Source organism: Ictalurus punctatus, chromosome 5 (genome assembly GCF_001660625.3).
Source record: "Ictalurus punctatus breed USDA103 chromosome 5, Coco_2.0, whole genome shotgun sequence".
Taxonomy (NCBI): domain Eukaryota; kingdom Metazoa; phylum Chordata; class Actinopteri; order Siluriformes; family Ictaluridae; genus Ictalurus; species Ictalurus punctatus.
In genome coordinates this window covers 32,272,423-32,286,134 of record NC_030420.2, presented here as the reverse complement: position 1 = coordinate 32,286,134, position 13,712 = coordinate 32,272,423, and the positions used below count along the sequence as shown (strand labels likewise).

General features: G+C 44.4%; 1 protein-coding gene across 1 annotated transcript in view; it reads right to left on the bottom strand.

Annotated features, from left to right (window-relative positions):
• myo1f (myosin IF) overlaps window positions 1-13,712 on the bottom strand; it is a 35,474-nt gene that overhangs the window by 7,311 nt on the left and 14,451 nt on the right. Inside the window, exons 4-20 of the mRNA XM_017467024.3 lie at window positions 13,587-13,681; window positions 10,490-10,577; window positions 9,712-9,801; window positions 9,499-9,630; window positions 7,988-8,122; window positions 7,463-7,595; window positions 6,298-6,494; window positions 5,668-5,748; window positions 5,498-5,584; window positions 5,303-5,389; window positions 4,060-4,227; window positions 2,959-3,044; window positions 2,770-2,851; window positions 2,388-2,494; window positions 1,895-1,993; window positions 1,358-1,502; window positions 752-866 (exon numbers count right to left, since the gene is read on the bottom strand). Of these exons, the coding sequence (XP_017322513.1) occupies window positions 752-866; window positions 1,358-1,502; window positions 1,895-1,993; window positions 2,388-2,494; window positions 2,770-2,851; window positions 2,959-3,044; window positions 4,060-4,227; window positions 5,303-5,389; window positions 5,498-5,584; window positions 5,668-5,748; window positions 6,298-6,494; window positions 7,463-7,595; window positions 7,988-8,122; window positions 9,499-9,630; window positions 9,712-9,801; window positions 10,490-10,577; window positions 13,587-13,681 (1,927 nt within the window). The remainder of the gene's footprint in view (window positions 1-751; window positions 867-1,357; window positions 1,503-1,894; window positions 1,994-2,387; window positions 2,495-2,769; window positions 2,852-2,958; window positions 3,045-4,059; window positions 4,228-5,302; window positions 5,390-5,497; window positions 5,585-5,667; window positions 5,749-6,297; window positions 6,495-7,462; window positions 7,596-7,987; window positions 8,123-9,498; window positions 9,631-9,711; window positions 9,802-10,489; window positions 10,578-13,586; window positions 13,682-13,712) is intronic.

The window sequence follows — 13,712 nt, the reverse complement described above, 5'->3', positions numbered from 1 at the left end:
GTTCGTTTTTTTTCCCCCCTCGCACGTCGCTCCCGGGCGTGAAATCGGAGCTTTTAAAACGACACAGGTGACACGTTACCGTGCACATGATTCAACGCTGCGAGTCCTTCACCTGCTCGGACGATCCGTACGTCTTAAATGGAGATCAAAGACACTTACATTGCAGGAAATGAAATTCTACACACTTAGCAAGAAAAATATAATAAAAAGATGTTCGTCTGGTTAACGATGAAACTTTTTCAAATCTTTTCCCGAGGTAACAGGACGTTGAAGGTTTCCCCTCAGAGGACTTCACTGCGTTCTAAGACCTTGTTTAAGTCTAAGTTCCTTTTGTTTTTGTTTTTTAAGTCATTGGTTATTTTTATGATTAATTTGTCTTTTATTTCCTGGAAAACACCATCACCCGGTGAAACGTGTCGTGTTAATACACGATCAGTCTTCGTCGTAGTGGTATTTCTTTCCCGTCAAACGTCTACGCGCATGACTCAGATCACACGCGATAAACAGGAAAAGCTCTAACTCTGGAGCTCGCTGACCCCTCGGGTTTACACGCTGCATTTCTGCAAAATGCAAACCCGTCTGCAGACTGTTCTCGAGGAACTATGCATGGTTTCATTTACTGTCACCCGTGAGAGCTTATCTGTGCAAGCTGCAAGTTGAATCATTAGCATATCTGGGTGAAATAGTCCCACGGTGACACTCTAACATCCTGTATGTGTTCGATGGTTTATGCACTATTAAGCTCTCGTACCCTCCTCTCTCATCTGCTCGTACTTCCTCCTGGCGATGTACTTCCTCCAGGCTTTCTGGATGGTTCGGGCGAACGTGTCAAACTTCCTCTCCCGCATCTCCTCCAGCAGAAAGAGCTGAGAGCGAGAGAGTAAAGAGTTCAGCAGGTAAAAAGCAGAGGATCTACAGTAGTTAAAACCGGGTCTACGTTACAGTACACTACAGAACGTTCCGGCTAAATGTAACCGTTTATTTTACTTTATCGACCTAGCCGATGAGTTCCAAATGACAGACGCGGCTTTTTATTTATTATCAAACGATAATCGTCCCCGGTGGACCGCGGTCCAGAAGTTCACCCGGCGAGCTAGTTCGGTAGAACGCGCTAACGTATGAAAACACGGTCTGCGGTTCGGCGGTTTTAACTTCCGAACCTGAACCGCTGCAGGTTCTGTAGCAAATCCTCACTTGCAGTTTATCCGATCACGTGCGTTTACGCAAATTATTTTCGATTTCACGATCTTAAACGGAGGAGATTAAATAACGAACAGGCCGTGAACAAAGCCAAAAAGGTATCATGTGACCAGGTAAATATTCTGTATTAATAACATGTAAAATCCCACACTCGTACCGACTCGGGGTTTTTGACGAAGATCTTAGTGCGTCCCATCTGGTATTGATCGTTGTCCATGTTTACAGAGCGCAGCAGATGCAGGACACCCTGCTGTTCGCTTCCACGCCAGTGCGGGTACGTCTCCGGGGTCAGGATGGCGTACCTGACACACACACACACACCTGCTGTTAACACACCTGAACATACAGCAATCATACTGTAGCAAGTGCGTTTATGTAAATTATTTCGATGACGGCAGCTCATCAGACCAGAGACTAGCTACAGGGCTATATACATATAGCGTTTACTATATCGTGTTAATTTTTTGTCAATTTTTGCTGATGATTTACTGTTTGATTCCTATATCTCATTCTCATGCCGTGGTTCATTTGGCGTCTGGAACGATACAGTTTTCCTTCCTGAGTCAAATATCTGTCTGTCGGATTATCTCCTGCTTAAACTTGTTAAGACACAGACGCTTGCAAAGTATTATTCACAACGATAAAGAGTATAAACAGAGCCGCGTCGTTAGCACACGTCGCATGGATCACTCACCTCTGTAGGAACTTATGGAAAACTCGTCGGTAGGCGAAGCCGGCTCTCCGCACCCTGATGTTCTCACGCAAACCCAAATACTCCACCTGATGTCTCGCCCTGGAGACGGCAATCGTGATGAGCGTCAGAAGGAGAGAACGAGAGAACAGACATCTGACATCTTTGAGCTTTTAGATAACAAAAGGGAGGGGGAGGGGGGGACCGGACCAAAACCTAAATGAAAACGTGTCCACTTAGGTGGCTGTGGTTCAGGCGGTAGAGCGGGTCGTCCACTAATCGTAGGGTTGGCGGTTCGATTCCCGGCCCACGTGACTCCACGTGACTCCACATGCTGAAGTGTCCTTGGGCAAGACACTGAACCCCAAGTTGCTCTGTATTAATTAACTGCATTAATCAACCCTAATGTAAAGCCTCACCGGATTATCCACGACAAAATCCAAAAGGACCTGAGCTGTACCAGGATAAGACTAGCAGGACCGGCTCTGAGACTCACCGGCTCTCCTCCCAGTCTTTGGGCCTCTTGGTCTCGTTGGGTTTGATGCAGCGGATATAGTGTGGAGTGCATTTCATCAGCGTTTCCACCAGCTCGTTAGCCTGCCTCTGTGGACCAGAGTTCTACATCAGCAATCTACTTTCAAATAAAACCAAAAATAAAAAAACTCACAGGAAACCAGTGTGACTTGTGATGAAATCCGTAAGTAATTACGAGTCCAGGACGTTCGGATTTTAAAACCGAACGTTGGTTAATAAGTAGCGGGATTCGAACCCGCAACCCTGGAGGTGTGAGGCAAACGTTCTGTTCGTTACTCTCATTGGTTCCTGGTGTGAAGTTTAAAGGAGAAAAAAAAAAAAAACAAGTCGATTGTTGATCTTACTTTAATTTTGGAGCCCGCGGTGGTCGGCCTGCCTTTTTTGTCAGTGTTGAGGTTTTCAGGAAACAGGCTGCGGATGAAGTTACTGCGAACGGGAACGGATCTGCGTCAGCCTCAGATTTGAAACCCCGTCTGATCATTGCACATCCTTCAGGAGCTCAATTCTAACGAATATACAGTATATATACTTACTGTTCGCTGCTCTGCATCAGCGCAATGAGGTCGGTAAAAAGCACGTCTCGGTTTCTCTCGCAGAAACCGTTGACGTCGTATGACACCTGATTCGAGATTCGAGAGTAAATGTACAATTCAGCCTTTTAAAAAAACTAAACAATCATCAGACCAGGGGTGTCCAATCTTATCCGGAAAGGGCCGTGGGTGTGGGTGCAGGTTTTCGTTCCAACCAATCAGAAGCCACACCTGAGTCTACTGAAAGTCGAGATCGACTGATTAAACAGGTGGAATCAGGTGTTTAATCAGCTGCTTGATTGGAATGCAAACCTGCACCCACACCGGACCTTTCCGGATAAGATCGGACACCCCTGATTTAGACAAAAACGTTACATCATTTTAGATTTTCTAAGATCCAAACAAACCCTTGTCATCTGATTGTAAGTATATGTGCATAAGACATTGTAATGCTAAATAACGTGAAAATAATCAAATAAAATATAATGTATATATATTTTTTAATGAAAAAAAGTATTTACACCCCAATTTACCAACACTGTTGGCGATTACAGCTTCGAGACATCTACGGTAAGAAGTAATTCACTTTCATGCAGCATTGTGGTTCGGTTTTGGCCCAATTGGCTAATCGTCTTCGATTCCCCGAGGCTACGAGGGTTCCTCTGATGGACTCGCACTCCTCCGTGACTTTTCAATGGCATTCAAGTCAGGAGATTGGCTAGGCCACGCAAGGCCTTCTTGGCTTATTTTGTCTGTAGGTTTGGAGTCATGTCCATCTTCTTCCCAGATTCTGTTTCTTAGCTGATGAGATTAAATGAATCTAATAATCTAATACGTGTAATATAATGACACGAAAACTGCAAGGAAAGACTTCTGTCTAATCCCTACGCTGTTATTTTTGGGGGTGTAACTATTGGAATATTGAAGTCACGTCATATTGTTGTATTCTTTGAAGCTTGGAACATCAAACTGCCCTTAGACTTCTATTATAAGCATTTTTTCCTCTAGTTCCTATGCGCTACATTTGCAGTAGATAGAAATTCTGTTGACCAACGGTAGAGTGTTCCCGTGTTTCCCCCGTTCAGAAAGGTCGGAGTCGCGCACCTTGCCTGCATAGTGGTGGACAATAAAGCCAGAGTTAAAGTTGTTAAAGTGCTCGTGCGTGCCCACTGCAGCCTGCAGCTTCTGCAGTAAAGTGCTGTCGGCCCCTTCGCCCTTGGCATACATGGTGGCACACACGTCATCCAGGATGCTCATTATACCCGGCGGGTTCTGGGTAGGAAGTGACAGACGCGACAGGAAGAAAAGAGAAGTAGAACATTTAAAACACTTAAAATATCGTCCACTCGGCCGCAATCAAATCCGCACGTGTCGGCGCTACCGCACAGGTACGCTTTCGTTTCTGCAGACGTTTGCGCCGTGTCTGTACGGCGGCGAGAAAGCCGGCGAAGAGGAAGTACGATCGAGAATATCGATGACTTTTTTTTATATTTCTATTATTTACATTCAAAGATGCATCGTGGTACTGAAATAACGTGCGTTGCTTTCGGATTTTTGGATTTTGCAGTGGACTATAAACGATAAATAAAAAATTATGTGTATATATATATATATATATATATATATATATATATATATATATGTCGTTTTACTCTCATTGGTTCCTGACGTTTTGACGTTTTGCAGGAAATTTATCTAATAATTTGTCTACTTAGATTTTGGCCAAGATTCCAGACTGATTGGCTGCAACCCAAACAATGCACTATGTGGTAGAGAGGGAACCACTTCAAACACGACCTGAACAAACTAATAAAAGAGAGAGAGAGAAAACGAGAAGCCGACGAGAAAACCCTTTCTGACGGCTACCCTGTATAACGCGAGTTCGAACAGGAGCTCGGTTGTTTCACGGACGCTCGACATTACACGTAACTATAAACGCACGTTAGTACGTACAAAATTGTCATCGTTGCCAAATCGCTGAGTTTAGGAGGAATAAAACACTTCAGGACGAGCAGTTTTAGGAAAACGGTCGACGTCGGGGTAACGGTAACTCTGCCTTGTGGGGCTGATCATTTTCCTCTAACAGCACGCCTCGGTCGTGTTTTATTTCTCGAATGCTTGAAGAGAAATTACGCGTTTCAGTTGCAGTTCTCCTTTCCTGTCAGTTTCTTTGAGATCCGAACTCATTATATGAACAATTAGAGCGCACACACACACACTACATGTTAAATACAGTTCTTGTTTCTAAATCGTCTGCATCGTTCCTCGTTAAATGCACGCCTAATTTCTCACACATACTGTATTCACTTAAAATATATACGTCCAGATGTGTGTCCTGCGAGCTTACCAGTTTATTTTCAATGAGATCACACACTATTTTGTTGTTAAAGTACTCGATAGGAGTCCACTTGATCCCCTCCTGGACGTATTCTTCCTGGTGGTGGTGGGGGGGGGGGGGGGGGGGGAGTGAGAATATGAAAGGATAATCGTAAGATTGTGTGCTGTTGGGCTGTGTAAAGTGAAAGGTAAGCACGGCGTGTACCTGCTCTGCCTTCAGGGTCAGCTCGATGAAGATTTGCTGCAGTTTCTCGTTCACGAAGTTTATACAGAACTGCTCGAACCCGTTCCTCTGCAGAAACAATCAGAGCGTTCGGTCAGGTCGGAATCGCGCGTTATCGCGACGCAGAGACCGAAATATAAACATCGGGTCACCTGAAAAATCTCGAAGCCGTAAATATCCAGAACTCCGACGCTGAGCTCTTCGATGGGCTTCTGCATGGCTTTGTTCACGGCCTGTTCGTTAGAGTGGGGGGGGGGGGGGGGGGGGGGGGGAACCATAAATCATCGGATCAACGATTCTGATGACATCATTCTGCACTTCACCTTCTCATCAGATTTTCTGTCCAATCAAACGCTCTCTAGAATCTGAAGTGTCCCGCCCCCGACATTGTAAAAATCCACGGTACTAACTCTCAAGTACGGCTTAGCTCGGGCTGTGAGGTAAGCTAAAAGCTATTGGCTATTTAAAAAGGGGGAGGAGTCCCGCCATATGTCCCGCCCTGACTTCCTGTTTCGGTGTAAATTACGTCGACACATCGAATAACGCTGAGAGTTTCAAGGCACTTCCTGGGGACTTTAAGAGAAAGAAAGAAAGAAAAAGATCGGCTGGTGAAGGGACAGGAACTGACTCGTTTTGCGAAAGTTCCAGAACGTTAAAAAAAAAAAAGCGCGTGGCATGTTGTTAAATTAATAAAACATTGTGATTGTGATGCGAGGTTAAACGGTGTTAGAAGTGCGTTAACTGCGAGTGTACGTGCACGTGGTTTTGTAGTAAATCCAGACCTCCACCAGGTAGTCGAAGAGGCGAGCGTAGAGGGCCTTGGCCAGAGCGTCACGTGTGTAGCACGCCTGCTCCTGATTCAGCGTCACGTCGATGGACTCGGATTTGCCGCCCCATTTGGAGTCCATCTTCCGGCTGGTGAGTTTCTCCTGCAGCCGGCTCTGATCGATGCCCAGCAGGTAGGCGGGGAAGGCCAGCACTGAGCGATACAGACAGCATTTAACAGCGCACAGATTACGTTCCGATACATTTGCAAACATATTCGACGGGAAAAACAACCTTTACGTAGAAACAGTGGTCCTGCTGAGCTGATCGTATTGCACCTGCAAGGATTTTTTTTTTTTGCTTTGTTCTGAGATTTGAGATACATATCCGCGTATATTTCAGTTATCCGCGGTATCACGGGCACTCACAGACTCACGGAAACTGGTCATTTTTATTTTTTCTATTCTTCCACTGTCTAGTTTGGGTGAATCTGTACCCATGATAGGCTCAGATTCATGTTCTAGGCTAACAGGAGTGGAACCCGGTGTGGTCTTCTACTGTTGTAGCCCATCCACCTCAAGGTCCGATGTTTTCACAGGTGCTTTCCTGCTCACCACGGATGTAAAGAGTGATTATTCGAGTTACTATATCATTTCCTGGCAACCCGAACCAATCTGGCCATTTTCATTCCCGGACTCTCTCTTATCGACAAGGCGTCTCCACCCACAGAACCGGCGCTCGATCGATGTTATTTGCTTTCCGTGTAAACTCTAGAGTAACGTTGTGCGTGAAAATCCCAGGAGATCAACAAGATTCTGAAATACTCAAATCAGCCATCAACACCCATGCCATGGTTAAAGTCACAGAGATCACACTTTTCCCCATTCTGATGTTCGAGGTGAAGTTTAACGGAGGCTCTTGACCTGCATCTGCACGCCACATGATTGGCTGATTAGGTAACTGCATAAATGTACAGGTGGTCCTATTAGTGGACGGTGAGTATATATATATATATATATATATATATATATATAAAGCGTAATGCTGAGTAATGCATGTGATTAGATCGAGTATCCGTTCAAATAAAATCGGTTCTTGGTCCAGACTCAGACGTCAAGACCCGAAAGCGTCTAAAAAGGTGTCGGGATAAAGAAACGAGAGCGTGCTGGTGTCCACACTTACGGTCTGTGCTCTCCACCTGGCCGTAGTTTCCCACCTCGATGAAGCTGATGTTGCCCAGGTGTAAGATTCCTGCTACAATCTGCTGGACCTGCATCTGATTCTCTTCGGGGATCCCGATCACATGCATGGCTTCCTGCAACACACACACACACACAAACCCACACACATAGTCAATGTGTTGAACACATTATTGTTTCTATAGTAACAGCTAATTGGCAAGGATTTACATCCAAGGCATCATCTAAAACTAATAATGCACTTTTTTTTATTTTTTTTTTTAAAAAATCAAATAAAAATAACTGATACGGTGAAGTTTTCTGCAAGATGTTTAATTGACATTCATGGAAGGAGTCTCCAGTGTCAGAACCTTAACAGTCAACACATTTTCTAGCATGGGGATAAAAACTGCTAAAACTGCTACACTGCCGTCGATTGTTTTCCCATAGCAGCACAACCCCCCGAGTGCTTTATTCCTCATTAATCGTGTTGTTAAACGCTCTGCTCTTAACAAGACGAATGACGCACCATCGTCTCGTGGAAGTCGCTGCTGTCGTTGGTGCCGTCCACTTTGTAGGTTCCCGACTGGTTTAAGTAGCTGTAGTAGTCTGGGGTCATGATCCCTAAAGCTTCCTTCTGCTGGGCCGAAGAGCCTTCGATCAACTGGAACCAAAAAACGGGCGAGAGATTATTAAAGATTACAGGTCAAAAGTCTGCGCACCCTTAGGATGAAATGAAAACGCCAAAAAAAAAAAAAAAAAAGAGAAAAAAAAAAGTCATTGATATAAACAAGATATTTAACATGTTTGGTTTCTCTGATGTTGCTAAGCAACGACATGATGATATTGGTGAAACATGATGAGATCGCTTTGCAAATTTCCATCCCACTTTCTGAATGTGGATTAAGATCTTAAGATTTTGAAGAGACCTTTGTATATACACACACACACACACACACACACACACACACACACACACACACACAAAAACCCCATACATGTAAAAATAAATAATAATTAAACATCTCGTGCACATGCAGAAATGTGTCATGGGGCAGTGGTGGCTTAGTAGTTAATGCTCCGGATCACAAGGTCAGAGGTTCAAGACCCGGTGCTGCCCGGCTGTCGCTGTTGGGCCCTCGAGCAAGGCCCTTAACCCTCTCTGCCCCAGGGGGCGCTGTATCATCTCTGACCCCAGCTTCCTGGCGTGCTGAGCTTGCACCCCCAGGATCTGAGGCTCGAAGCACTTTATGTTAAGCACGAGATAACGATCTAGATGTAGATTATTGTCCCGCTGCACCTCACCTTACGTTATTAGCTTCCTGAAAATCCTTATTTATACGTACAGCGGATCAGACGTAAAACAGATGTACATTTTCCTTTTGTTTAATTATAAACGGAAAACGCTTGCTTTCAACCGTCCTGATAAATAATTACAAAAAAAAAATAAACCTTATCGTTAATATGCAGCGTTAAAAACAAAAAAAAACATATCAGGGGTCAAACGCCGCAAGCCACAATGTCTCCGTCTCTGTTTGAGATTTCTAGCTAGAAATATATCCACGACGGCATGAGAAGTGTGTGTAGCCTGGCAGCACGACTGAAATGATTTGCTTGGAGATTTATATTTACGGTTTACAGTCCCTCTACAGACTGATACTGGATTGCGAAGGCACGTTTCATGCTCTTATATTGAAACACGAGGATCAGGGGTGCAAACATTTCACCCTGGAGCGTATTAATAAAACAATAACTGAACAGGTTGAAAAGTTGTGAAACCGAGCGAGAAGTGTAAAGAAAAGAAATGAATCAGAAATGACTACACACTGCCGCGACTTTCTCTTTCACTTCTGTTCTTTCTCACTCCCTGTGTTCCTCTGTTTCTTTCTCATTACTGTTATTATTCCACGTCTAGGCCGGTGTAGGACCGCGGAGTTGTTCCGTTTTGTTTTTCTCCTGCGCTCGGCACAGAAAGCAACGTTTCTTTGTTTGTTTTTCCTTTCCCGCTCTTCTCCTGCGTCTCCTCGCTCTCATTCTGACCTGGTAGAAAATGTGGAAGTTCCTCTCGTTCTCGTTCTGGCTCACGACTCGCGATTTCTCCAGCAGGAAGTTGGAGATTTTCCCTCCGTCCGGCTCTCCTCCTCGGCTGAACTGGATCTCGAAGTATTTCCCCTGTCGGCCGAGACAAGACCCGAGTCAGCGATAAGGTTACGGGATCTGTCCCGCAAAAAAAGAGAAGGTTCTGAGACTCACAAAGCGGCTGGAGTTGTTGTTCCGGACCGTTTTAGCGTTTCCAAAGGCCTCCAGAAGAGGGTTGGATTGCAGGATAATGTCTTTTACATGCTGAGGAGAACAAAGAAATAAACACACAAGCACTAATCACTAATTCTTATCGAAATCTCATACGGACCGTACGAAACCCTTTTGGGTTGTACTGTCATAGGGAAATAATTCAGAACAAATGATTGGAGTGATGAGTCACTCGTAATCTCTTGCCGTGTTACAAAGCAACCGCAGACCTCTCTCCTGAAGACGTTCATGACCACGACTGTTACTAAGCACTGACACTGGAGACTCCTTCCATAAACGCTACATTAACGTTGAATTAAACTCTGATTATGATTCAACTTAGACCACGTCTAGCGTCCCTATACGGACGAGCTGTTACTATAGAAACGATAACGTACCACGGTGCGTTCAAGTCTAACTATATATATAACTATATATAGTTATATATATATATACGCTATAGATATTCTTTGAGCTTGGGGGCGTGTCAGTAAATAAACATGGTGGAGTCGACGGACGTGACGTCTGTAGCTGTCGGTAAATTTATGTTGAAAATGTTATCATGCGTTTGGTTCATGCAGGAAGTTCTTGTCAGGCTTTTATTTTTTTTAAAATTTACAATAAAACAGGCGCAAAATACGATAGCATCGTAAAATCGCGATACAACGTGCAACGATAACGTCTGCGGTGGCTTCATCAACCGATTAAAATATCCGAGAATCTTCCAGAAAATTCGGAGTACCTGAACTTTAGCTCCACCGCCGGACACTTTGGAGATGTAGCCCATGATGTACTTAGCAGCCACGGTTTTTCCTGCGCCGCTCTCTCCACTACACACACACACACACACATTAATTAAAACATACATAGGCTTATGTCTCTGATCTAATTTAAGACATCTTTCTTGTTTTTGTCTTCATTTTAGTGGACGTGTTGTTCAACCCTACCTGATATCTTCTTCTACACTGCATGTGGAATTTAAAAAACTGCTTGTCAGTACCATCTGCATATAGCTGGGTGGAAAAGTTTACACACCTCTAGGACAAAATGAGGACTATAAATATGTAAAGCGAGTCAGTTTGCGTGCTGTTTCTTCTAGGGCTGTGGTACTCGAATCCGGTCTTGAGACATTTTCTGTATTGAGGAAGCTGTTCCTTCTTCTAGAAAACAGACTAATAACTGGCTCGGGGTAGAAAATAAAGCCAAGTGGTTGCAGTATAGGATCATAGGTGCCTCAACCTACTTAATACTCTTAAGGTCTGGACTTGATCTGAGCTGGTCCTGGTCTCGGACCCGAGAACAGATTGTATTTAGAACATTGTCGAATTTAGTTTCATAGGTGGCCGTCCTTTCTGAGTTTGTCGTGTTTAAATGCTAGCGTGTGCGGTTTGCCTGCACACATCTTATCTCGCCTCTACTCGGTGTGGTGGGTTTCAAGGAAGGCTACGGAGCAGAGAATACATCCGCAGCACGTTGCGATTTCCCCGTGCTGTGGGAGCGTCTATCACTCGGCAATCACGTGAATTCACACGGTAGCTGTAATCCTAAAACTACGCTCTTAATTCGGCGAATTTTCAGTATCGGACTTTGGATGTTCGGGAGGGGCTTGGACCCCCCTCAATATCCGTACCGTGGTTACGCCCTTGTGTAAAATACAGGTGGAAAAAACCCTAGGTGGAGGGGGGTGCAAACTTTTGTTCCTATCTCTCTCTCTGTCTCTTTCTTCATGTCTCTCTTTTACTCTCTAATCCCTTCTTCCTCTCTCTCTCTCTCTCTCTCCCTCTCTCTCTTCCTGTCTCACATACAGGTGCATCACAACTAATTTTAATATCGTGGAAACGTTCGTTTCTGCCGCTGTAATTTAATTCAAAAAGTGGAACGTCCGTATTTTCTAGACTCAGTACACGTAAAGCGAAATACTTCCAGCCTTTTATTTATTTATTTATTCATTCATTTTCCGTTTGTTTGTTTTGATCTCGATGATTACGGCTTACGGCTCACGGAAAACAAAAATCCGGTGTCTCGAAGCATTCTAATGAAGAAATTGTAACGCAGAAACGTCGACCCGAGAAGAGATCCGATCGGCGGATTCGCTCAGAACCCCTGCGAAGGTTTCCTGAGCGTTTAATCTCTCGGCCCGGTCGAGTACACGACCACAATCGCGGGGACGATAAAAGGATGAAGGGCATCGTATTGGGGGTTCGAACTGATCCGAACGGATCGAAAAACAGAAGGGAAAGCTCGATAGAAACATCACCGTGTAGTAACGTAGTCATATATCTGTTTTGTAAATGTAAAGCTTTCAAATGTGCAAAAACCCCACAGCAGATCCTATCGCACTCTCTCACGCACCTTTCTAACACTTTCTTTCTGTTTCTCTCTCACACACACACACACACACACACACTCATGCTGCAAATATTTCTGTGTAGTTCAAAGTCAGAGGATGTGGTAGTGGATGTGTATTTAAAAAAAAAAAAAAAAAAAAACAGTGTACTTTAATGAAAATGGCATGCTCAAAAAAAAAAAAAAAAAAAAAAAAAAAGAAGAGCTGAACATGGCGAAGGACCAAAGATGAGCGAATTAGCAACGGGTTAGCACTTCTTCTAATCGGGGAGGAAATGATGCTCAGGCTTAGTTCCTCACTGTTTCTGAGAAAAACCCACTGATGTGGACGGGGCGCTCAGAGCGTGTGTGTGTGTAAACCCAGAAGTGCTCAGGACATCCGTAATACCGAAAGTTTATCAATAAAACCCGAGTCGAATACGGGCGTGTCACACGTCCCTGGCTCAAATCATTCAGCGTTTGTCATTTGTAACTTCCAAGACGTGTTGGCTAACATTGCTAAGTCTGTTTCACTCAAACTCTTCCGCCTCGAACTACATCCAGGACGTTTATTTTTTGTGGTTTGATGTGGTTTAGGGCCCACTGTGGCTTTCTGCAACCTTACACAGCGGACCGTATTAGCTCGATGCAGTTTGCTGTCATTAGGCCCCGCCCCAGACTTTGATGGCAGTTCCTCTTTTTTTTTTTTTCCCCCCTACTACAGATTAAGCTACTATTTCAAAAACCTATCGACATCTAATATAAAAAAATAACATAATCAAGTCCTTCCGTGATTTTTCTTAGCTATGTAGGCCCCGTGCTAAAATAATCAGACTAACTTCAGACACCAGCTTGTCCGGACTCTTTGCCTTTGACACGTGGGGTAAAGCAAAAACGTACCCCTGACCTAGTTTTGTACAATGCCTCGTTAAAAATTCCACCGTGCAAACTAAAAGATCCCTTTTAAAGACAGTGTTCAGAGCTTTTCATTGCTTAAGCTCTCGATCTACACAACCGGGTGACAAGAAACACCCGTCAGTGGTGTGTTCCAATATTTTTGCTCGCCTACAAATCTGGTGGTCCGATACGACACGCGCCGCGCTCTATGTCGTTTGAGACGTCTGCGTATAAACAGCAGGAAAGGAAAGCTGACGTTCTAAGCTCTCGTGTCATGTTCGTCTTCTGATCTTCAGTGCGAAGCGAAAAGAAAGGAAGTGGCCTGGCCGTTCCAATAGTTTCGGAGCTGATCGTGTGAAGTAGGGCTGGGACCGGGCGGTTCACGTGGCAGACTTTGTGCTCAGTCTTTAGCGAGTAACGTGTTGAAGAGACGTGGTATAAGAACATAAGTGTTATAACAGCCTCCATTACGGTCTGTAAAAGCCCGAAAGCTGTAACTCCGGCCTCGTGAATCTGTAACGTTTCATCATTCAGTGGTTCGTAACCGCAGACTTCACACGGAGCGACGAGCTGAATCACGCACCACGTTATTAACAATACAGCTTCGTTTTATTCACCTGATGATCACACACTGATTCTCGCTGTCAATCATCATGTTCCTGTACATGTTGTCTGTTAAAGCGTAGATGTGAGGTGGGTTTTCATACTGGGCCTGGAGAAAGGGAGAGAGAGAGAGAGAGAGA